A 25,313-nucleotide genomic window follows, 5' to 3' on the forward strand; every position below is an offset into this window, starting at 1 on the left:
TAGTTCTGATGTATTCCTTGAGCACTTGAGGAATTTAGCCTCTGATTTAAATGCTATTAGTTGTTGTTCCTTTTTGGCTCAGAGCTGGACTAGGCTATCATACTCCATGATTTTTGTGGTACTGAATTTCAAGTTCACTTGATTCTCTAAGATAGAAATTCTCTAGTTTCTATGTTTAAATATTTAAAAAATGAAGTAGAGATGGTTTCTTAAGGAACGAAGATAAATTTTATTTTGTAATAATAGAAAGACCACCTCTCACTGTTGCATTATCAGTGTTGCTGTGACTTAGATGCTCTTAAATCAAAGTTCTTGCTTGGGATTAGCAGTCTTATTGCGTTGTCCCAGCTTCTGCAATACTATCCTAGTCCTAGTTCAGGACTATCTAACGTGCTGCTATAACTGTAAATACATTTACTCAAGTCTACCTGTTTTTCTTTCTCCCCATCCCCATTCCAGCTGTCTTTCAAGATGTCAACAGTCCATGAAATTCTAAGCAAGCTCAGCCTTGAAGGGGATGTAAGTATTATCATTCAAACCAGAATAGTTACTTGTTTGTTTTTCTTGTTCCCTTTACAAGACTCTCTACTGACAGCTGTACTGCACTGTAGAGTTTGTAGCTTTCCACACATCTCTTCTGATCTTAAACTGATCTTAAGTAAAAGCCTAGTCTGCTGTGGTCAGTCCTTCAGCCATGAAGCAGCTGGGAACCATGGACAGTTATGAGATGACTAGATTTAATGGAAGTTCTTCTAACTGGGCAGCAGCATGAGCAGTACTTTTGCGCTGGGCCCTGTGAAGCAAATCAGAGGGCAAACTGAATGGGTAGTTCAGATCTGTGATCCGTTGACTAATGGGAATGGGAATGGTAATGCAAAATCACATGAGTGAAATATTTTTTTTACTAAAAGCCAAACACTTTCAACAAAAACTAGCTTTTGAAAAATTATTTTCTCATTTTCTGTTCTGAAAAGCCTAAAGAGTCTCTTTTTTGTTGGGGTGTTTTCCACCACATTTACACTTGTCTGGTCATTTTATTAAAATACCAGAAAGCCACACTCTTTGTTTGATTTCTTATATTGCAACATTACTTGGTAAAGTTACCAGCATAATGTCAGGATATTGTGCTGTGAATTTGTGGCACTGATTCCTCACTGAAGAGGAAGTGAATCCCATCTATGGCGTCATCTCACCATATTGTTAATAAGCTTACTGTACTTTCAAATTTTATAACCGATAACTGCAGAGCTGAGCGTGGTAAAAGCAAACTTTTTGCTTATTTTTGTTACTTAYTATGAAATAAATTACACTACTTGATATTTATGAAAAAGATGTTGCAAAGAATGATTTGAGCACTTCAGGTAAGTAGCAAAGCTGATGTCATATTGCAAAAGCAGTCAACTCTTCTTAGATTTCTTGGCCATGTTCATTTCAATGGAGAATTCCTTCTGGATTAACATTTGAGCAATTTAGTCTCATAGATATAAATATTTATTCCCTGGTACGTATGAGTCAATCTGCAAAAGTCAAATTTGAATAGTTTTGCATGGCAGTATTTTCATCAGAAATTCTGCTGTAAAATGTAGGAAATACCAGGCAGCTTGTTTGTTCTATAGCTATCAGAATTTCAAAGCTTGGGTCTTAAATGAACAGAGATTATTGTTGTTCATGTCAACAACAATGCAGACGAAACCATTTCAAACCTCAGTGCAGTTGAAGACGTGTTTATGTTGATATTCTGCAGATTTTAATTTGGAAGCCAGAACTGTTGAGTAGATAGTTCACATAAATGACTTGCCCAGTTCCCCCAAGCAGCGATTCAGCAAGTTAACTAATGTTAAGCACTGTTTCAGGCACCCATTTTTTTTCAACGGTTTTTAACGTTGAGGGCGTAGAATGGTGACAGCCGACCCCATCTTATGCAATAAGACATTTGTGCGTTCTGCTTCAGCAGCATAGCCARCAATTTCCTTCAAGACTGAGGAACTGCCTTTATAAATTGAGTTGCTTGATTTGACCTGGCACTGCCTCCTCCATCCTTTAAGGAGAGGAGGGAGTTGAGCTGTAGTTAACTCTGTGCTTGCAGTTTCTGCAGGTTTCCACAAGAGGAAAGATTGTGTGACAAAGATCTTCCTGCTGTGCTTGATCATGTACTTGATTTTTGCATGGGCAGTTGGAAATGCAAAATGTAGTTAAGGCTGTATAGGTTACTTGCAGGATGGCATCCAGGAAGTTGGTTTTCAAAGGTGATTGGTCATTTTTGTCAGGGCGAGGAATACCCAAATCCAGATATCTTGAAATGGTTCTGTTTTCAGAAGAAGTTAAGCCTTATTAGCTTTCCTGTGAGTGAGGTAAGCCCTCTGCAGTGCTGAATTCTTCCAAATAAGATTCACTTCCTCAAGCTCAGAGGAAGTAAAGCAATTGGAGGTTATGTGAAACATACTATATATGTGGGGAGAAAAAAAAATCTTTCTGTGCTTTGGTCTTGCCCAAACWTCTTTTGCATTTACACATTAGGCTGAACTTTCACAGCCACATCCTGGAAAATTTTGTACAGAACCAAACGGAAAGTTGGTTGGAAAAAACTTTCTTGTCTGAAGAYGTACAGTACTCTTTAGCGTACCACAGTAATTTGGGACAGATCCCTATTGTCTGGAATTTAAATGGCTGTTTTTCATAGGGAGAATAGTCGGCCTGGTATATAACCCATGTCCACTCCTGCAAATACTGAAGAGAGCCAATGAACATCATCAAAGAGAGTGAAACGTCGTCTGTGCGGGTGCTGAATTTGGATACGCACTATTTACTGGCAGAGTAGCCAGCAGAAGGCTTTTGTCTTTTCTGTGTATACATACGTGGCACTTCCTGGGTCTTTTGACCAGTGTCGGGGGGATCTGAATCCATTTGTTACATGCATGAGGTGGAAGGACGGAGGAAAAGTTGGCTCCCAAATGGCAAATCTGCTGTGTACTTTCTCAGTATCTGATATGGTCAAACTGCAGCTGCTTAGCTRGACTGAGCTGATAGACAGTCAGAGCCAGAGGAAAAAGGGGTAATTCAGTTTATCAGTGCTTTTTAGCTCCCCATCTCTGCTGCATAATCCAGACCTTCACGAGATGGCACAGTGGCTGCTGCCAGAGGGATCTGTTCAGGACAGKGTGACCTTTGCAGGAGGGTGTAAATGTGACCCCCAGAAGTTCAATTTTGTAGTTAAAATTTGTTCTCCTTTAAACGATTTGCCTGTAAAAAGGCCCTCAAGAGATATAAAGACAAATTAGTCTTGTTTAGGAAGCCTGGTTTCTGGTGGAGTTAGGGATTTGAAAGTTTCTGGGGATCCTTACCAAAAAGGCTTAGTCATACACTCACTTAGCAAACAGCTGCAGCAGTTTCAGATGAGGATCACTGCACCTCTTTGCCAGCGGTTTACATCTCTAAATTGGACTCAGCAGAATGGAATATTTCTCAGCTCTTTCTATGGAAGCGTGTGGTTTAGTGTAGCCTGCCTGTCGGAGGTGATACAAGCTAAATTGTTAGCTTGCATTGAAGCAGCTGAGAAGACCTTGACCTCTCTGGTGTTGACTTCCTGTTTGAGGCTATAATGTTCAGTAGAGGACAATAATAAGCAGCCAGTAAGATCAGTTAACTGTTAAAATATTGCAACTATTTGCTAAGTGACTGTATCTCCATCTCCTTTATATCTTTAGTGGAGGTTACTTGAAATGTTATTTAGTTTTATTGGCCACCTTCTGCTTAAGCCGAGTWTCTATAGGCACAGTGTTTCAAAAGAAGGAGGTGAATGAGTAACTTTTCTTGCTTTCAAGTACTATGGGCTCGAAAAGATATGTTTATTGTTATCTTTATAGTCCATGAGATAGAGCCAGAATTTGTTCCATTATAATTTACTCATTGTTAATCTCCCATGTTCCTCTACCTTTTATTATTATTATTATAACTTGTAATCCAAAGTGAAGTATAGGCTTCTGATCTAAAATATTTTTAGACTTTTCACAGTAGATATATATCTTCTTTGAATTAGTTTTCTGAGATCAATTTCCTTGAGATCTAACCAGGCAATTCCAGATTTTAGCAATTTCAGCTTAGCGAATAAATTTTGAATGTGTTACTTTTGCCACATTCATATGTGGCAAAATTTGTACCTCTTCTTTCTCATAATAAACATGACTATGAGTGGATCTTTGGAACAAAGTTCTCCAGTTGTTTGGAGAATACAGTTTGGTAGCTCTTAGCAGAATTGCAGTTTCACAAACACCTGCTGGTAGTTGTTGTATTTGGGTAAATAAGGCAAAATGTCAGTGCCCGAAGGAGGCACATGTTATACTAATTGCAGCGAGGTACAAGATTTAATTTTGCCTCCCCCCTCCCTGTTTTTCTTCTTCTAGCATTCTCTCCCTCCAAGTGCATAYGCCACAGTTAAGGCCTACTCAAACTTTGATGCTGACCGGGATGCTGCAGCCCTGGAAACAGCCATCAAGACCAAAGGTGAGGAGTGTGGGCTGTGGGTTTGATTCTACTTGTAAGCTAGAATGCTGACAAGAAAAAAAGCTTGAACATTTTCCCTTGAGTTTTGAACTAAATGCTCATTTGTCTTGGGTTATTTTGAGGTAGMATATCCTAGAAACAACAGTATCTAGCTTATGAAATGATACTGCAGTATTTTATGTGCAGGGCAATGTGAGAATCTCATGTTTCTCTGGGCCAGGCTCCCAGGTGTTTATCAAAACCAAGATGCACCACTTTCAATGGGAAACCACGATAGAACAGGGCAGATGCAGCCCTCTTGAAAAGCCTGGTGTACTGAAGGAAGCAGGAGTATAGGCTGCACATACAAAAATATATACAAAGTACTTCTTCCAAGATTTTTTGCYAATAATAGTATCCACCTTTGAGGACAGGGATGAGGAATGAACTCTTTAAAACATTGTGCTCTGTTACTGTACTGGAAAAAAGTAACAGGTCTTGAACACACTGTTACGTCTCGTAAGGGTGCGTTGGGATAACTGCCTTCCATTTCGCCTAAGAAATGCTGTTACACTTTGGTTATCTTAAGGGAGAAAAGAACCACCACRTCAACATCACTTGGCTTCATTTGTTGAACCAACCTGGAGCAGGTAATCACAGTGCGGTTACAGAAAGCGGTGGCTGTTGTTCTGGGGCAGGGATCCTCATCCCAAGGATGTCCCTAGGGAGGAAAGGGTGTGCCTGGCTTTGACTCTTCCTCCAGGCCCCAAAAGCAACAGCTGGGCGTTGCTAGAGTGGCCGAGGCTTTTGCCTACATGTAGAGAGAGGGAGAAACTTAAAAGCCAAACAATTTCTCATCTGAAAGAAATGCCGACAGTGCATTCTGTCAATGCCAACAAAGCGAATGTTTGACTTGAAAATGTAAAATGTGAAAAGTTGACTATAAAATATTGCTCCTCCCTAACAGGCATGAGGCTGATTTTCATGACATTTCTTAATTTAACTGAAAAAAATCCCTTGCCTACTCACTAAGCAGGTTCAGTTCAGATTTTGAATCATTTTAAGGTTTGTTTTTATTTTTAAAATAATCSTCTCTTATAAGGGGAGCAAATGTCACTGTGCTTGGCAGGAAGTACTTTGTGTATATGGTGAGTTTTGTTTAGATTTAGTTATATTTTACAGCACTGATTATAGGGCAAATGTAAACATGTCAAATATATCATCAGGTTTTCAGGATAGGGACAAATTTGCAGAACATAACAGTCAAGCTGTTAATCAGTGCAAATGGAAAYTGCAGTATCCCAGGCAGTGCAAAAGCTTTTTTTCTCAGGGAAGTCAGGTTACTAAACTTTCTTCCAGCAAAGATGAACAATCTGCCGTGTTTCATTTTAAGATATATGGAAACATTTTTGAAGAGAAATGGTGCCTGATCCTTTGAATAAATAATAGCAAAACTTACTCTCAAACTTGTGTGTTCGTAGGATTGATATACGAGTTCTTGCAGAATAAAGGTATAGTGGCTCTGTTCTCGCCTCCTCCCGGAAAGCTGAGAGGTGGTTCTTTAGTCCATCAGTCTTTTTCAGCAGAATGTTAGTGCTGTTGCTTAGGCCCCTGGAAATTCAAGTACAGTTCCTTTTAAACCAAAAATATTTAAATATAACTGTATCTGATCATTTTTACATTATGTTCATTTCTTCTTGCTGATTGAACCATAACACTGTGAATTTATCAGCCTGACAGGTGGCCTCTTTAAAAAAAGAACCATCATTATTCAACGTTATTCAAAAGCGGTTCTTTCTGAAGACATGCTTTCTCCCCCTTCCCAAATATGTTTCTGTCTGCAAGGAATTTTATCTTTTTATTTTATTTTTTAAGCGAGAAAAGTATAACACCATGAGTAACRATGTCAGTTTTTGTTACCCATTGATGAATGTACAGTACAGTACTAAAATCTGCCTGGGAAATACTTTCATTTCRTTACCTTAAAATTATCAGGCTTTTTGGTGAACAGTGAAGAAAAGTGTGAGAGCAGCTCTTCTGTTCCACCCCACCTCAGCAGATGTGAGTCAGCATCCTGTTCGGGGCAGCAGGATTCCCAAGTGTGAAATACAAGCACTCATTTTCCACAAAGTGCCAGAGCAATGAGTTAACTCATATTTCCATCCACAAAGCRTATGAATAAGAAACTTGGATGCAGTTGTTTGTGGGCTTCTAATCTATCATAATTGTTTCAAAACTTGAAAATGTCGTTTGCTAGTTTTGAATGCCAAGAATGCTGTAAAATTAGAATTTACTAAAAGTTTTAAAGACTAGTTTATACTGTGGCCCTGCAAAGGCTGAAGGGCCCAATATGTGTGTGTGTGTGTGTGTGTGTGTGGCCATTTCTGAACTGGGGAATTTTGCTTCCTTTAAGATGGGAACATTTTAAAATATGCTGTCAGTGGATTGTGGCTGAAATCTGCAGTCAGCATGTTTTCAAACTAAGCTTTGTAACTAAGACATGATGCTTTCCAGGGCCTCCAGGCCAGCCCTGTGTGAATAAGAGCACTGAGGCAGACCGACATCAATATGAGCTAATAACCTGAGACTATTGGRTCCAGTATTTTTGTTCTTACCCGTTATGAAAAATGTAGTGAAGATGGAGGAAGGAATCTGAATATTTTAATTTGACTCATTGTTTTAGAATCTGTAGCTAAGGGTTACGAAGTCTTTTGCAACATTCACACTAGTATGATTTGTTTTATAATATCTGATTAAATTCCTTTGTGTTGAGCTACTGTGAGTTCACTTTTGGGTAATAAGGCAAAACAAATAGAAAAAGATTCTATCAGGAACCTGAGTCCTTCCAGTAGTGGCTGATCCATTCCTTACTTTGTTTTCTATTGCAAAATCATCATTAACACACTGGTTACATTAGTCACATTTTACATTTATACTAGTATGCAAATGCGAAAGAAGCTATTTGCAATGCTTGCTATAGTAAATGGAGAAAGTTAAGTAGAAACTCTGGGCTTGAACTGACCTCTAGATTAGAGACACCTTAGTTAGGTTCAAAAGCTGGCATGCAACTCACCATAAAAAAAAAAGACTAGTTATATGTCATCTTCCTATTGCAGAAGAATATATCAGACACGCAGTATTTATAGTTTTGCCTTTTGTAAGCGTCAGCTGACAAATAGTTCAGAACAAGTAATTACAAAGCACAGCTATAGGTTAGCTTGACAGTGGAGCATAATGGTTTGAGAGTTCTTCAAGCTGTCTCCTGTGTCCATCTATTTACAYACTATGCTGATTCTTCTTTTTAGAAGAATTTATTATCTGGACGTTACTTCCAGCTACAGCATTATTCTCTATCTGTGTTTGAATGGCAGATCCAGATGGTTCTGGTTAATCAATAAAGTATGTGAGATGGAAAGGAGCATTTTACATAGAGACTGAATTCAGTGATATAGCATAAATCAGCACTGGAGAATTGGGGAAGGGAATAGAATTACTTTCAGTTGTATTGTTTTGCAGTGCATTCTTGTCTGCTGTATTAGATGAAGTAAGAAAATTAAACTGGAAGTCTAAAATTACAAATTCAAAATAAGGTTTTACTTGAGCAAGCAGTGAGTCCTCAACCAGGTCTTGTGAAGTATCAAGCAGTTACCATACTGCTTACGAACACCTGGGAGGACCTCTTTTGATTCTGTTCAGAACTTGCAATGTCAAAATGTGTCCTGCTTGCTAACAATTTCTTTGATTTGGCTTGTGGCGGGGGCTTGCATTTCTAAATATTTTCCTTTGACTAACAAACTGGTTTATTGCAAGGGCAGGTTTTATAAGCTCTCATAGTAAGAAGATAGTTGAAATAATTTTAGAAGTTAGTTAAGGGAGTATAAATACATTTTTTTTTCTGCTGTTGATGTTGAATAACCAAAAGGTAACTATTTTATTTACATACTTGACTAATCAGTGGTGTTAGCTAATAGCATGGAAGTATTTAGTAAGTGTGGAGATGTGGTACTCGTTTCTCTCTGGTGTTCATAGAATCGGACCAATAGGGCTGTCCCGTATGTGGTGTAAGCAGGAGAATGTAAGCAATGAAGCTCAGAACTGAAGTCCAGCAGTGCTGCAAGGTGTTGATTTAGAGATAGGAGGAAGTGGATGTCTTTGGCGAGTTGCTGTCTTTGCAGAAKGTACTTGGAGAAAACTAGATGTCTGCAGGGCATGATAATGTTGTGTCCAATGAGTTGGAGCCCTACCATAGGGCACAGAGAGAGGTCACACGATCCAGGTTCAGATAAAGACGCTCCAAAGCCATCYGTCAGACCAGGAAACAGAGCTGGGCTCTGTGGTATATTTTGAATTCCCAAGATCAAGCAGAAAATGAAAACAGATCAGAGGAAGAACTGTGCCAGTCCAAAGAATGCAAGTTTGGGAGAGTCTAGCTGAAAGCAGCAAGTAGGGGAAAAAGAGTTAATCTGAAGTGCATTTTGGCAGTAACAGGTAGGAATAGTGGCAGAGCCACAAGATCCTTCTCCTGCACTGGAAAGAACCTTGAGTAGTGAGTAGCAAGTAGCTGATATCTGAGAAATATCCTGTATAACATAAAAAGCTTTTCCTCTATATGTATTGATCAGCATTGGTGGCAGCATGAATATCTGCCCTGCAGGATTTAAGGCTGTGGAATACATTAAATGCTATGGACAGCTAGAGAGTCTGACCCTGGATGTGTGCCTAGGCTTTCAACTTGTAATAAAACCAAATGATCTCCCTGTGTTCAGTCAGCAACTGCATTTAAGTGAGCAGATTCAGAAAACATCATCTAAACCTAAGCCTTTACTGAGTCAACTGCTTAAAAGAAGAAGAAGATAGAGAGTTTGAGCATCCAAATTATCTGGGTAGCTTAGTTAAAACTCAGCATGGATCTTCTAAAGACCATTTCAAAAAAAGGGAGCACATACATAGCAGGTTTTCTTGATACTGGGATGAACTAWCTTCTGAGCTGCTGAGAGAAAGTAATATAGTGTTGTCTTCCTGTTTCTGTTTGGAGTGTTAGTTAAGCTCCTAAGGGCAAATTAGAAAATATAACTGTTTTATTAAGAAGTCTTAATTGAAATCATGCTACTGAAATTACTGGACAGGCTGTAATAAGCTCAAATTTGTCACACACACGCATACAGACACACATGTGAAAYGGAGCACAGAAGTAGCAAAGCTGCTCATGGGCTGGCCTCAGCTGAGCTGAATGCGTGAGTATACACAGCAAGATGTGCATCACATCAAAAATTTAGGTTGTAATTGGTTGCAATATCTGCAAGGCCAGGACTTAACAGATTCTACACTAGAGAACTGCTGAGCCCTGATCCRGATTGCAGACATGCTGTGTTTTGAGTGTAGGAGAACAAATGGATAGAAACGAGAAGGCTGCTTTGACTCTGTCTTTTGTCATTGTAGGTGTGGATGAGGTCACCATCATCAACATCCTGACAAACCGCAGCAATGAACAGAGGCAGGATATTGCTTTTGCCTACCAGAGAAGAACCAAAAAGGTACCAAAATATGAAGGAATATGAAATACTGAATATTTTTCCTGTGCATAGTTAGGTTTTTGGGGCTCATATATTTCATGGGTATTCAGGTTCCATAAACTGGAGATAAATATTACTTAATTTATCTTTTCACTGGCGGTAAAGATCCATTACTTTCTCTCTGCTGTCACAGTTTAGTAGTTGTGGGATTTACAAGTGTGTTCAGTATGCACAGTTGGAACTGAAATCTGTTGGAGATGAAGGTTTTTTAGTACCTCTAGAAATTAAGATGGGTAGCAGATCATCAGCCAGCCACAGGGTTACATGCTGAAATGTGCTAAACAGTATCAATTGTGTGTTTTTTGAAGTGTGGCAAAATAGCTACTTAAACCTGTGAAAGGCTTTGGCAGGAAATGCTTCAATTTGAAAGAAAACGTAAAAGGGAGAAGCTTTGGGTAGTATTTATTTATTAAGATAACTTAGCCTAAAGAAAATATTCAATTTCTTTGCACAGTGTTAGCTTAAATAAAAGAAAACTGCAGTCAGTTGTGCTATGAACGCTGCATGTCTGGACAGTGAAGTAATCAACTGAACTATCACTAGATATTTTCCTCACAGAAATATCTGATGTACTGACCTATTGAGGAAAACGAATCTGTAAAACAGGTACAACAGTCTGTATAATGAGTCTTGCTAACTGAAAGTCAGGAAGCATTTTCTTCGCTTTTGAGCTTTTGAATCTTGCTGTAATTGAAGTTTTATGTCCACACAGAAGAAGAGAAGCTTACATAGAGTGCAGTTCAAGATTACAGTGAATGTCTCTTTTTCAGGTTTGCCAGACCCCAAATGGTAATCCTCCAATAGCAGCCCAGAGTGCGCATCCACAAACAAATGTAAAACTAGAGTTAAAGTTTGGAAATTCACCAATTTTTATGCATGGCTAATATAGGCACACGCAGAAACATGTGCAGGTTGGATGCATGTGTGTGCACACAGGCCTGCATCCCAGCAATCACTCTCTGTGGGCACCATGAGAACTGTGAATATAACCTGGATCTTAATAACAAAATGTGTCACTTGAAACTCTGTTAAATGTTTTGCATGAGCACAAAAATGCATAGTCAAGAAAATCCATGCCTTCTTTCATTTAAATGTTTACCTCTTCATTTACCTTTCCTTGCTGCAACCCAGGAACCAAATGAATTTATCAAGTGTGATAAGTGCCAAAGGATTAGATAACCTATAGAAACAATGGAAATTTGTAGTAGAAATYGCTCATGGAAACAAACAAGCGAATGACAGGAGAGGAAGAAATGGAATATGAAAAGACACATCTTGTCCGGTGATATAGATATATCTTTTAGGGAAAATATCTTATGGATTGCTTTGGCAATACGCTGTGCAGTTGCAGACCCTGCTGAGGTGGCTATGGTTTATTGCTCATATTGTGCCTCACTGCAGGATCAGTCATTATATAGAAAAATGGTCTCAGATCTACCCCCATTTTTGTTCCTGTGAGCTGAACTCTAACAGGAACTAATGCTTATCCTGAGGAGCAGTGTTTCTACCAAAAAGTCTATGAAATATTTTCCYTTCACCAGCATTAATGGAGCTATTGGTGATTACTGGGTATTTGTCTGCCCAAAGCTCTGTACGTGTCTGATTTTAACTGCCACTGTCTACCAATAGTAGTTACTTTGAAATGAAATGCTAATACACAGATGCACATTTGGAAAACTTCATAAAATCATTAATTTGTAAGTAGTAAAGAAAAAAAGGTATCTGTCAGTTGCCTGCTTCCTGCTTCTCTTTTGGTGCATCCCTAGCTATGGCAGAGRATAGTAAGGTGGAGCCCCTGCTTTCCTGTATGAGAGGGGAAGAGTTTGTTTTTCCAGAAGCCTGCTGATATGAGGGCAAGTGTTTGGTTTGGTTTGSGGTCTTTTGCTGCAGTTACTTTGGTAGAATTTATTGTATTTATATTATCTATTTGTATTTCCTTCAACCTTTACACCAAAGTACGAAGATTACAAAGACCGAATTCGCTTAGCTAATTGGAATTGATGGCATTGTCCTAAAATTTCTAACGGGGGTGTGCAGTATCTTCACTATTTCAGCTAATGTCTAAAGAACCTTTTTTCACACAAACAAATGATGGAATGTTGCATCCAAACTGGGTTAGTGTAATAAAATATTTCTTAGACTAAAACAGTTAGACTTTCRAAACCTCTGTTCACTCTCTTGCTCCATCTGCGGAGTAAGTGCGTGTGATATTTGCATCTAGTAGTGTCCTGGGTTAATTGGTTACTCTGGAAACACACCGAATGCATTGGCTCTTTATCTCTCTGATACAAACTTTTTTGCAATTTTGCTGAGATCGTTTTCTTTTCTGTCTCCTTTTTTRTCCACACCCCCACCCCAAACTTGTTTGTGTAGAAACCAGTAATTTAAATGCAGCAGCTCTCTTCTGAATGCTACAGATTTAACTCCAGCTTTAAGAAACATAGTGATCTGTTTAGATCCCAGACTTTGATTCCAGGGATTTGAAATTTGTAACTACACTACAATGCAGCTGATAGTAGTGTTATTCGAGTTATATCCGAAGCCCATAAAAGAGGAAATGCCAGACTTTCTGCTACATATATGCATGCATCCTGTSAAGTGAAAATATCGGACTGTTTTTCCTCTAACATTGACTGAGAATTAACAATAGAGATTTTGACTACAGAATTCTGATGACTTCCTTAAGATAAGGCTGATTTTCCTGCACTCAAGGGCCATGTTTTCTCCTTGGCCAGCTGTTTGAGAACTGGACTGGTACGGTGGAATAAMTGTGCAGTCAATTTTCCAGTGTCTAAGCTAATGTAGGGCTGAGATAAATAGGAAAAACTCAAATAATGTAGTGCTACTGGGAACATTATGAAGTGCGATGGAGAGGCGCCCACGATAGGGTGTCAAGCTCAGATCCATCGGTGCTTATTAGCACAGTGTCAGTGCTTCAAGATGAGAGCCGAGTTGTACGGAGTCACTTGGATGTCTTGGCACCATGCTTCCCAGCACTTTGTCAGCCACCAGTGGATTTTTCTTATTTTCAAACCTGAGAAAAWTTTCTTTTGCCCTAATTTCTTTCTTAGGCTTTTACGAAAGAAAAGCTCTTTATGTTCTGTTTCCATGTCAATTGTTGCAGGCTTGGAGATTTAAAGCACTACAAGCTAAATTCTCTGGAGATCAGAAGTGAGCTTTAATTATTTCTTCCATCTTCTCTTGATTTTTACAGGAACTTTCAGCAGCACTCAAGTCTGCTCTGTCAGGTCATTTGGAGGCGGTGATCTTGGGCTTGCTGAAGACACCTGCACAGTATGATGCCTCTGAATTGAAAGCTGCCATGAAGGTAARTGAACTTGAAGATTTAAATATATCAAAGTCTGAGCCTTCCTCAAGAATAAGTATGGACTTGGTATTCAAACACAGTTTTCAAATACAGCTGCTGACATTTTAGTACTACAGTTTAAGTATCCAACTCCAAGGTACCTGAAATTTGAGTCTGCAATTAAAGAAATTCTGGAACCATGCAATCTTTCTTTTTATTTTATTATTATTTTATTTTATTTTTAATTATTTTATTATTATTTACTATTATTATAAAGTGTTAACCTCTCATTAGGAAAAAGTAATGTGAGGCAGGTCAGGAAGGATTGATAGGCTGTTCTGGCTGGTAGCTGCTCTTCTGCCTGCCTTTAAACAATGAACTGGTTCATAATAAAAAAAAAAAAGCGTAAGAAAGCAGCTGGAGCCATTAAATCCTTTGCTAGCATTTATAGGCTTAATAAAAAGTAGTTTGCTATTACTGGGTCATATCATTGATAYTGAAAGAACATCCTGTACCCAGGCCTTCCTCTGTAGAACACGAGGAGGAGGAGGAGGAGGTCGGGGCATGTGTTGAAAGGAATCTTGGAGAAACAGCACAGCAGTGGGTCTGAGTTCAGTCCCCTGCAATCACAGGCAAGCGTGGAATAGATCACTAGTTAAGAAAAATCTGCCCCACCGGTTGCTGAAACAAGGCTTTGAGAGGTCCGCATGCCAGTGTTTTTACCTTTCTAAGCAAACAAAGGTTTGGGAGTTTGTATTTATAAGCATCTCTTAAACTCTTAATGTTCTTGATCAGGTTAGTTTTGTTTTTGTTTAATGATAACAAAAAAGTATTAAAATATGTGCAATAGAACTCAGAACAAGACAAAGAGTTGATTTGATTACTGTTTCCAGACAGTGAAACAAATGTACAAAAATAATACCAGTGCACCAATAACAAATAAGGAGAGATGATCGCTGTTTTAAYTGTGGGCCATATTCATTCTTTGAGCAATCGGATGCTGCCCTCTTCTGGTTTAGGGAGAGGCTATCCATAATTTGTTGTGAATCAGATAATAACTTTAAAATTTGGAAAKTTTTTATGTGGTGTGTTATGTTAGAATGACCACGTACTTATCCAGCACTTGTGCTGTATCTACAGCCAGAAGGTCAAGCCATTGCCTTAGAGTAGATAGCCACAGATGTAGAGTATTGTATTTTCTTTACCGGYTAGATGTTTCCCTCTTCCAAGCATTCATCTRATACTCTGAATTTGCWTACAAAATACTGCTGTTCTTGCTTGAACTTAAATTTTAGTTGCTATTTTTTCAGGTATATATTCTTACAAAATACTTCAAAAATAGTTAGAGATCATTACATTTTGTTAGCCTTCGTTTCTTCCCYGGATATCTATTAGAACCATTCTGTAGAGAGTCTTTCTAATTCTCTTAGCTGTGAGACATTATATGAAATCGCTTGGTTTTAGTCCTCTCTTTTTTCCATCACTAAAGACACTTTTTCCAAGACAGTAGTTTTTTGCATAATTACCTGCATTTTCCACATGTGAACGCATACTGTATGAGAGGTTTTCCTGATCTGTTTGCCTGCAGACTCCTCTTGGATTTTTGTGCAAACCATGCCCATTTTTGCCAGATACCATACAAAATTCATCCCAAGGGTCTTAACAAACAGCTTCCTAACAGGAATCCTAATAGTGTTCTTTCCTTTTGCTGGTGATTCTGGCGAATGAGAGTAATGGGATTAGCATGAGTATCATTTATTGGCTAGTAGGTAAAAAGCAAAAACAAAAAAACAACCCACAAAATGGAACAAAAGAACAAACTTCTCAGTGGAATCTATTTAAAGAAGTGTTTTGTGGGTTTTTTTGTTGTTGCTGTTGTTTTGTTTTGTTTTTGTTTTGTTTTTCCCCAGTACTAAGGCTGGCTTTACTAAATAGTCACCCAGATATTGTCTGTGGTCACTAGAGAGAGCARCATTTTCAGGTCACCTATGTTAGTCTCCTATTCTAAAACTGTCCTTTAGAGACTCCTGTCTCTATCCAGGAGCTATAGATGAAGCATGTAAGGACTAATTGCTTTGAGGGAGGTGTTCTCTTGACCTAATTAGGTGTCTTATTTTAATGTCACCTTATTAGTCCCTTGTCTAGTTACACCTATTGTTTACAATTATTTAACTGTTTTGGTTATCTGGAAATGTTCATTTTATGTGATAGCAATGGAAAGTATAGTTCCACTCAAATCTTTATGCTGGCATTTTTAACACCAAATAAGGCATATATAATATATGCATCWTATATGGCAAGAAACATATTCTATTAATACTCGGCACATTATATATGAGAGAAATTCTGTCTAAGTTGCRGGCTTCTGTAAAGCCTAGCCTAATACTGCATTTTACAGATTTATGCCAATTAGACAAGACTGGAAGATCATGTTTTAATATATAATTAATACATTTTAATATGTAATATTAAGTMATTTCTTTTAATTAATGATAATGCAAAATCCACTTTGCCTTCTTTCATGTATGAGACAATCTWCATAACTGTTGTCTTGCAATACAATATACTTTTTCTGACTGAGTCAAGAATTTAGTATATGCCCTTGTGATTTGCCTGCATCCAAGATGTAACAAGAATATTGCAGTATTGTCAGCAAATATTTAAAAATGATTATGGCTGTTTTCTATGTAAAATAGTTCAACAAGGTTTAGAGCACATCAATGAAGCCACATTATTTTGGAGCAGCTGAGTTGCTGTGAGGTTTWATTGATAACTGATACATTTTCATGTGGTTTGTAGTTTTATTATATTGCTAATACCTATATTATTCTTTAAATAGTACTTTGAACTAAACTGCATTACTACTGACTCTTCATTAAGTTTATTTTAGCTCTACAGGAAGCTAAGCAGAAATCTGATTTGTTACATTTTGATCTTGATCACAAAACCTGATTTGAAATACATACAAGTCCTCTCAATTCACCTACCTTGATCAAAATGTACATTTTAAATCAGAATACTTAATCTATCATACTAAAGATTTTTTTTCTTTAACATCAATATAGCTATATAATATGGTTCTGTCTGTGTTTGTGTATTGAGAAGCACATGGAAAAYGTGCATAGTTCAAGGGGAGGCTATTTGTGAGCTGGAAACTCAGAACATGGTTGAATCTTTGCTGAACTGGAGACAAGGCCATTGCTAATGACTGTGTTATCTTCAGCCTCCTATTTATAGTAGGGAGGTGCATGGAGGGAGGTGAGGAGGAAAAGCTGGGAAGAACATGTTGATGTCTGCATATTTGCATGCTGAAAATGAGATTTTTGTCCTGTGCTCTCAATGGAAAGATAGAAGAGAATCATATATTGACAGTGATGTSTTTACCTCATCCTGTTATGCTGGTGGGGAGGTCAGGTAAGTGTTATAAGCACTTATGACCAACAAATATTTCCCATAGATATTATCTAGTGTATCTCAAAGCTAATAGAATAATATTTGGCAACTAAAAATGTTCCATCTGGGATTTCTCAGGGACGTTACAAACAYGTATACAGTTGGCAAAAATATCCCTGAACAGTTGTGAAACTGTTAGAGTGGGAGAAAGGAAAAATGGTAGCAAAATGTCACTAAAATATTTTGAAACCCTTCAAGCATGTCTGTTCATTTCTGGCTTAACTGTATTGTGTATGTGTTGCAGGGTCTGGGAACTGATGAAGACACACTCATTGAAATCGTCTGCTCCCGGACAAATCAGGAGCTTTATGAAATTAACAGAGTCTACAGGGAAAGTAAGTTTACACTGAAAGTTGCAACGTACTATGCTTGTCCAAAACCTTACCTAGATAAGTCCCCCCCGACTGCCAATTTGATTGGTAGAGTCACTTGCCCTGCATCTGCTTTGATTCTCTGGTAGTCAGGCTGAAGAAATTACTTTATATTGACATACTGGATATTATTGCGTATCTATAGTTTCATCTGTTGCTTGATAATAAACAAATTGGAGAGCATTTGCTAGTCATCTAAGTTGTGTCTAAGTAGGTTTGTTTTCTGTGTTACATGCGTTCTGTATGTAGTGACAGAATTAATGATAGTAGATTTAGCAATTCCTGGATCAGTTATTTAATAAGCATTTGAAACTGAAATCTAGTAAGGCATTCTTATGAGCTTATTTGATAGACCTGCTAGAAAAGACAAAAAACAGAACTCCATAAAAGTATATATTCACAGAGTGGTTGAGGTTGAAAGGGAGCTGTGGAGATTATYTAGTCCAGTGCCTCTGCTCAGGCAGGGTCACCTAGAGCACATTGCACAGAATCATGTCTGGGTGGGTTCGGAATATCTGCAGAGAAGGAGATTCTCCAGCCTCTCTAGGCAACCTGTTTCAGTGTTTTGTCCCTCATAGTAAAGAAGTTTTTCCATAAGAATCTGTAGAACATCACTAAATAGAAAAGCATTTTCTGTTTTCTAGTGTACAAGACAGAACTAGAAAAGGACATTATATCAGACACATCTGGTGACTTTCGCAAGCTAATGGTTGCCTTGGCCAAGGTATATCTGTCCATATTTTTCTGCTTTTCTTAATCTGCCTGCCCTTTGGTAGTTGACTGATACCTTTTAATAAAATGATTGGATTTCAGATTCAACTTTGAATTTTCTCCTACTGTCTTTTGGTGTGTGKGGGGGGAGGTAACTCAAATGTTGAAAGGCAAAGCACCTTGACAGGGGCACAGCATTCATAGCAGCAGCTTAATAATGGAGATGAAACATACTGTAATGATTATTCATACAGAAAATACTGATAAAGAAACAAAATAACAAATATGTGTAGAGCAAACTGCTTGCAATGTATTAAATCTCTTCTAAATACTGCTRTCTTTGTTTGAAGGGCAAAAGGTGTGAAGATACTTCTGTGATTGATTATGAGTTGATTGACCAAGATGCTAGGGTAAGTGCTAGTAATGACCATTGAATGTTCTTAAGTTGACTGAATTTTGGGGGATGTTCAGTTAGAGCACAAATGTTGCACGTGTGAAAAACACTTGTAGAAATAGGTATGTGTATTTCAAATTGTCCTGCATAGCAGTGTTTGCATGTTGTTGAGGTATCTACCACTTGCAATGTTGACATCTTCAATTATCTGTTTGGATGGGCTACTTACCCGCTAGCACTTTCATAGTAGTTCTCTGGTATTTCCCTTAGGCATATTGAAAAAGAGATGCTTTAAGAAAAGGAAGTACTGATGCATTGCAAGACTGGCAGTGGCAGCCAAGTAATTCCAAAAAATTAGGAGTTAGGTATCACTGAACTTACTGGCTGATTTGCTTTTTTACTACATCTGTGCTTGTCAGATTTACCTCATTTACCTCAACTCTACTGAATGCAGCTAAATACAGAGTAAAACCTGTAAATAGACATAAATACACAGTAAAACCTGGCTTAGTTTCAGATTAGTTCCATGGATCTTATCCTTGGTGGTCTGGCCAACAGTGTGTCCTTTTGTGTTTCTGCCATTGACACAGTTACAGTCATGCTTGGTTTCCAGTAAAGATATTATATATGTTTGAGATGGCTTCTCGTATAACCTGTGATTTTGCTCATCGTTCTTATCCCAGGAACTCTATGATGCCGGCGTGAAGAGAAAGGGAACTGATGTGCCAAAGTGGATCAACATTATGACTGAAAGAAGTGTTCCTCACCTCCAAAAAGGTACTTCTCAAGAAACAGATTTTAGGGTTTTTTTTCTCCCTACAGAAGGAAAATAGACCCCAAGTGGTAAGTATTTCATCTCAGATGTGGTTCAAGTGAGTGTAAAAAGCTATGAAAYTTGGAAATCTTAATTCATAACCAAACATTTTTTTAATGCATTTATTTCTGTGGATGTGTTAATCTCTCAATTTGAATGTGCATATAGCTCTTTTCTACACAGGTGCAACAGTCACTCAGTGGTATTTCACCTACACTGAGAATGTAAATGTTACAAATCTAGAAAACTGGGCTGCAGGAGACCTTGAGAGTTCCTTTAGCTTTTCCCTCTGTGCTAGAGTAGGTCAGCTACGTCATGTGTTTAAAATGGATATTGAAGCTGCTCAAGAGTGGCTCTGGTATTGCTGTAAGAAGTACATGGGAAAGCCAGTTTGGAAAATTTTCTTTTCAGGAGCTGTGTTTGTTTAGCTTTGAACAGCCCATTTTTTTTTCAAAAAAATATTAATGGCAGGATGATATTTTACTGGACATTTGAGATATTCGAGAAGAAGCCCATAACATCAGAACTTTACCTTCAGCTGGCAAGTTTAGGCTATACTGAAGATCCAAGTTCTCAGAAGGATTTGGACAGAGACTTTTTCATCATACGCATCTGCATTGCACTCTGCACTTTTGGCTTAGGTAGTTCTTCTGCTGGTTCTTTCTTTGGTTTTGTTTTCACTTCTTTTCTTTCTTATGATAGTGTTTGAGAGATACAAGAGCTACAGCCCATATGATATGTTGGAGAGCATCAAGAAGGAAGTTAAGGGAGACCTGGAGAATGCCTTCCTTAATCTTGGTGAGTTACTCGGAGGTAAAGAATATCTTTAGATACAATCCATTTCAGGCTAAGGGAGAAGTGAGAGGTGTTCAGGCAAGTGGAGAACAAAGAAAGCTCAGCCTTGAAGAGGGATTTCTCAGAGATCAGCGTACAATTAATGTTGGTTGTTTGTGAAAGGTGGACATAAGAATGAATTTTAGTGTACGTGGAGGAGGGCTAGCATTCTGGAAAGAAACTAGCTGTGAGGGAAGTACCAATTGTTCACAAGGTTCCCAAAACAACTTGTAAGTAACAAATACCTCAGGTAAAAATCATTTCTCTATGTTCCCTTTTGGAGAAACTTTTGCTGCAAACTTTTATTCTAACTACTTATTATGTCTTTAAAAAGACTCCGGGATTCTGTGTTGTGTTAATCCAAGTGTGGGCAGGATGTTTAACTGTTCTTGTCTCTGTCTCTTCAGTCCAGTGCATTCAGAACAAGCAGCTGTATTTTGCAGACAGGCTGTACGATTCTATGAAGGTAAGGAAGACTTTGTTCGTCTGGTTTTTTTTTTTTTTTTTTTTCCCTCCATGTTTCATCAAATCTCTATTCCTTGAACAGTTTTATTCATGAAATATTTGACACAGGAAGAAATTAACAATGGCTGCATATTGTTCAAAAGTATTCTTTTGAAAGTTACAGGTATAAAAATCTATTCTAGTACATCTGATATTGTCTGGTAAGGTCAAAATACAGATACAGCAAAGTAGTTGACTGCTACTGGAGTAACTGTATGTGAAGACGTAAAGCAGAACTATAACTACAAATTTTCTCCAGATCTTATTTCAAATCTACTTTAANAAAAAAAAAAAAAAAAAAAAAAAAAAAAAAAAAAAACTAACTTTCAAAGAACAGTAATGTTCATCAGTTGTTTTTTCCACACCTTCTTCTCAGGTTTCCTTTTGGATCATACCCCTTGCTGAATCAGTAGTGTTTGGTTTATTCAGAAGAAACTTATTCTGAGGGTTCTGGGTTAAATTCTGGTTAATATTAGTGAGAAAGAGGTTAATACTATCATTGTTGTATAGTCTGGGATTACGAATAGGTGGATAGTTCCTGAATGTCAAGCTTAGGTTTTACATGTAAGTTTATAGTCAGTGTAGTTCRTATTTAAGTGAAGGATGTTTGACCTGAAGGTTGTAAGTTGTCAGAAGACAAGATGCATAGTGTAGATTTAAAATGAAATACTTCAGAGAAAAATGAAAGGTTGCAGAAAAATGTAGGCTAAATAGCAAGAAAAACTCAAACCTGCGGCCTGATGGAGTATGGAAGCACAGACAAAAAACGTTCTTGATACACTGTTGTCCTACTATACCATCAGATTCTGATTTTGTGGTGCTGCCAAAAAACAGCATGTGGATAGGAAGTAAGATGAGGAAGGTAAAACATGAATGATTAAACGTGCATTTTTATTTTATTTATTTATTTATTTATTTATTTACAATAAAGCTGTAAAAATTATGTTATCTGAGAAAGAATGCATGAAACTTTCTAGGCACACCAACATAGTTTATGATAGGCCATTTTAAACTAGTGTTAACATAGGACTTTCAGAACTTGAAGTGTTAGAATGTCCTCCTGTTAATAGTTCAGGTTTCATATTTATTCAGGGATATTTTTAAATGTTCCCTTTTAAAATAGTAATAATCTTTAGTCCTGATTGTCTAAAGGTATAGTTAGTCCAGGTTTATTAAGGGCTTACCATAATGATCMGTTGATTATAATTAGCAAAGTCAGACATATCTTGCAGGCAACAAAGAGCTGATAGGAGAAAATCTGTTGAAGAGTCAAAATAAGACATTAAATTAGCCACAAAATACCTTCTTGAGGAAGAGGTTGAGAGAAAAACGCCTGAGGACTGTCAGTTGGCAGGAAGACCTCCTTGGGAATCAGGACTGCTGCTTTTACTGTCTAGATAGCTAAATTTGTGACCAGAATTTGATCAAATTCTGATGATGAAAGAGAAATGTTTGTGCTCAAACTCCTAGATCACAACAATGGCCTTAGTTACAAGGTTGAATTCATTGTACCATTCATGGCTGCAGCTGAGTTGCCTGTAGTTTTCTGTCTTTCCATCAGATACAGTGGTCTTTTTATGCATTTCAGCTATTATACTTCTGTGTGTGAATCTGCTTGTAGGGCAAGGGAACCCGGGACAAGGTTCTGATCAGGATTATGGTCTCCCGCTGTGAGGTTGACATGCTGAAAATTAAGAGTGAATTCAAGAGGAAATATGGAAAATCCCTCTATTATTTCATCCAGGTAAGTTTTCAGGTTTCTTTTTATATCAACTGTATGACCTTCACAGTGCTGTTTGGATCAATTGCACCATTAGAATTTATGGAAGATTTTTTTTAGAGGCTGAGGTGAGGATAGTAGATCATTGCTAAGCACTATTGAAAAGCCTATTTTTAACTTTGTAGGCTACAGCCAGTACAATTCTAGGTAGCCATTTGACTGAATATACAGTTCTTTTGTAATAGGTTGATGTGTTACGAAGGAAAAAAAAATGTTCTGCCCCTATCCCCAGAGCAAAAGAGAGAAAAAACCAAACTGTTATGTGATTGCTGAATGAAAATAGATCATTTGATTTGCTGCTCCCTTCAACATCAGCAGTCAACAAATAACCTTTTTAGCTTGAGTGATTTTGTCCATTTTCCTTGACTGGGCAGRAACTACAAGTGTTAGGTATAATTTAATATTGTGTTATAGGTAAAGGGCTTGTGCATCTGATTAGAAGTGGGCTCCTGCCCACCCTCACATCAGCATGTAATACATTCCCCACTTTTCCTAGTGGAGACGTTGTTGCATGAAAATCTTAAGTCCAATTCTTTTCCTCCTGGATGAACTTCGAAATAAAATGTCAATTTGAAGTTATAAATAAGTTTTCAAAATGGTTCTTGTTATATGACAATTAACTGGAAGGAGTTATTCTTCAAGAAAACCTTCTCTGTCCACAGTGTGTTCTTCTAAAGCATTTTCAATGCTAGTCTTTTGGACTGTCTCTCAGAAAGTGTAGAGCTGAAAGCTACCTTGGGGGTGACACCTGAGAGTAGGCTCCATGCTTGGAACTTTGGTTTGGCAGACACAGCAATTAGTTCTAGGTCGTACGTCACTCAATATCTAACTCAGTTTTTTCTGCACCATAGGGAGAAATGTGGCAGAAGCTGACTGCAGCTTGCTTCTCTTGGTATATTAATAGAATTTTCTAGTTGTTTAGGCAGATATATTTCATTTAATCTACATATCCCATTTAGGCTACGTACTGGATACTTAGTATATCTATGCAAACTATTAAAAATGTGTATATTGGAGAGTGCTACGAACTGTATTATGTTAGGAACAAAACAGGTTTCTGTTAATTCATTTCTGATAAAGCTTTTAACCTCTGTTTGGTTATTAATTTTGACATATACTTAGCGCAGTGTTTCTCGTTCTGATGCCCTCACTATAGTGTTTTATTTCAGTTCTCGTGGGTCACCATTGCATGAGTCCATCCAGTAATACGGTCCAGATCAGCGTTAGTCTGTGGCAGCTCTGCATCAGATTTATTGGGTGACTTTGGGCGGGTCACTTGATTTCCCTGTGTGTCTCTTCTCCATCTAGGAATTGGGAATAATACTTCCTTTCATCTTTCCTGTATTGGTCTTGGCTTCTGAGACAGGAAGATACAAGGGCCATCTTGAATTTGCGTGTGCAGCTCAAGCCTGATTTGGAATACAAATAGAGTATTTTTGGAAAAGATTGAGCTGTGCATTTGCCATTGCAAGCCCTTTAACTTTTGATTTAGAAGAGCTCTATTGTGTATTGAGGCTGATGGATGATCAAATACCAACAGAAACCTTTTCAGTGCTGTCACTTACTCAAATCTACACTATGTTGGCAGTGAACTTACTGATTTTTGTGGTCATCAGTGAAAAGGAACTGAGACATGTCCTTCAGCTTTTCTTTGTCATCTTACTGTTTTTGTAACAAAATTTCCCTCCTTAGCCTTGCATTTATATCACAATTACAAAGATTTTCAATTCACGCATAAGTATAAAGCTGTAATAGTCTCCTCGAAACTCACAAGGCTTTCAACTGTGAAATGTAGTCTGTCTCACAAGTTTAGAATATAATACATAAAGCTTCATATTTTGACTCTTCTCTCATATGTATTTTGCTTTTCCCCCACTTGCTTTACAGCAAGACACAAAAGGCGATTACCAGAGGGCACTGCTGAACCTGTGTGGTGGAGAGGACTGAAAACTGTGATGGAAGAAATCCAAATCCAGAGACATGCTTTTTGCTCTTCATTTTACTGTAATCCTAGAAAAAATTGGCTTGCCTAGCTAACCTTGACTTGCCTCTGTATCTGCAAGACCACTGATATTGTATGCTTTCTGGTGCTGTTTGTACTTCTCAGTAGCAGTGCTCTGCTTGGCTTTACCAAAGTCCCTAACAGCATGAAGCCAGAGAAATTTGCATTCCAAAGATAAAGAGGTTCAAAGTGTTGGTGAAAGACTCTGCCTCTTTGTGTAATGTTTCTAATAATATATGAATAAAACTGAATTTTTACTTTAAGATGACAGATATTTTTCAGATCTCTAATCTGAAAACTGTGCAAACAATTGATACGTATTTAGCCTTCGCTGTCCAGTCTCTGTGGCTTTTTTTCCTTCCCAGGATTTGCTACTCTTGGCTGAAACCATATCTTGAAACCCTTCCTGTTTAATGATCCACTTTTTCACGAGACACAAAATCATCATCTCGTTCTTTCTGAATAAGTGACAGTATAAGCTGAGCCACACCTGTATTTTCTTTGCCTGTGTAGGATGAGGAGGAGCRTGCACATAGGTAACTGCAATTAATTTTTGGCAATCACAATTTGTTTATGTAGCTTGTCGCTGGCCAGGTTAGCCTCGCACAGCCGCTGAGGCAGAGCCGCGCTTGCTGCCCTATTGGAGCTGCTGGTTGGAGCCAGGCCCCTCCTGCACCGGGGCAGCACCTGGCGCCTTACAGCCCTGCAGTTCCCCGCGGGAGGGGCAGCTCCGCTGCCCTGCTGTGGCGGCAGCCCTCGACATGGGCTTTTCAGAGAGCCTCTCGGGCAAGGAAGCTTGCATCTCTCTGCGCCCTATGCTCTGCCTTACAGTGGGAAATCGTSATAGGGAATACTTCACAATCTTTCTTAAACAGTGCCAACAGCTTGTCTGTAAAGTAAGTGTTCCCTTCAGAAAGCTTGCTGCTGTGGCCCACTGCATGGACACGTCCAACTGGACTGGAAGAGCCTGGCACGCAAGGCTGGCCCTTTTAGTGAGGAGGAATTCCCTGCCTTGCTGCTCCGCTCTCCGCCCCGCTGGGCTGTACTGAGAGCAGGTGCGCGCGTGGAGAGAGCGGCGTGTTCGGCCCCGC

At 38.3% G+C, this 25,313-nt stretch overlaps 1 protein-coding gene across 2 annotated transcripts; it reads left to right on the forward strand.

The window, feature by feature from the left end:
• Window positions 1–459: 459 nt before the first annotated feature.
• On the forward strand, window positions 460–24,485 carry ANXA2 (annexin A2). 2 transcript variants are annotated; one of them, XM_085303288.1, is made up of 13 exons: window positions 461–519; window positions 4,401–4,500; window positions 9,919–10,013; window positions 10,823–10,885; window positions 13,267–13,380; window positions 17,057–17,147; window positions 17,828–17,907; window positions 18,245–18,304; window positions 18,972–19,065; window positions 19,805–19,900; window positions 20,344–20,402; window positions 22,062–22,184; window positions 24,108–24,485. In XM_085303288.1, exons 1-13 carry the CDS (start codon window positions 472–474, stop codon window positions 24,165–24,167), a joined length of 1,083 nt encoding a protein of 360 aa, XP_085159414.1. In that variant the 5' UTR covers window positions 461–471; the 3' UTR covers window positions 24,168–24,485. The 2 variants fall into 2 exon arrangements, with proteins under 2 accessions (XP_085159415.1, XP_085159414.1); XM_085303289.1 differs by lacking the exon at window positions 10,823–10,885 and having other exon boundaries at window positions 460–519.
• The last annotated feature ends 828 nt before the right edge of the window (window positions 24,486–25,313 follow it).

This window comes from Rhea americana, unplaced genomic scaffold (assembly GCF_003343005.1).
Source record: "Rhea americana isolate MKP2758 unplaced genomic scaffold, rheAme1 scaffold_2, whole genome shotgun sequence".
NCBI classification, from domain to species: domain Eukaryota; kingdom Metazoa; phylum Chordata; class Aves; order Rheiformes; family Rheidae; genus Rhea; species Rhea americana.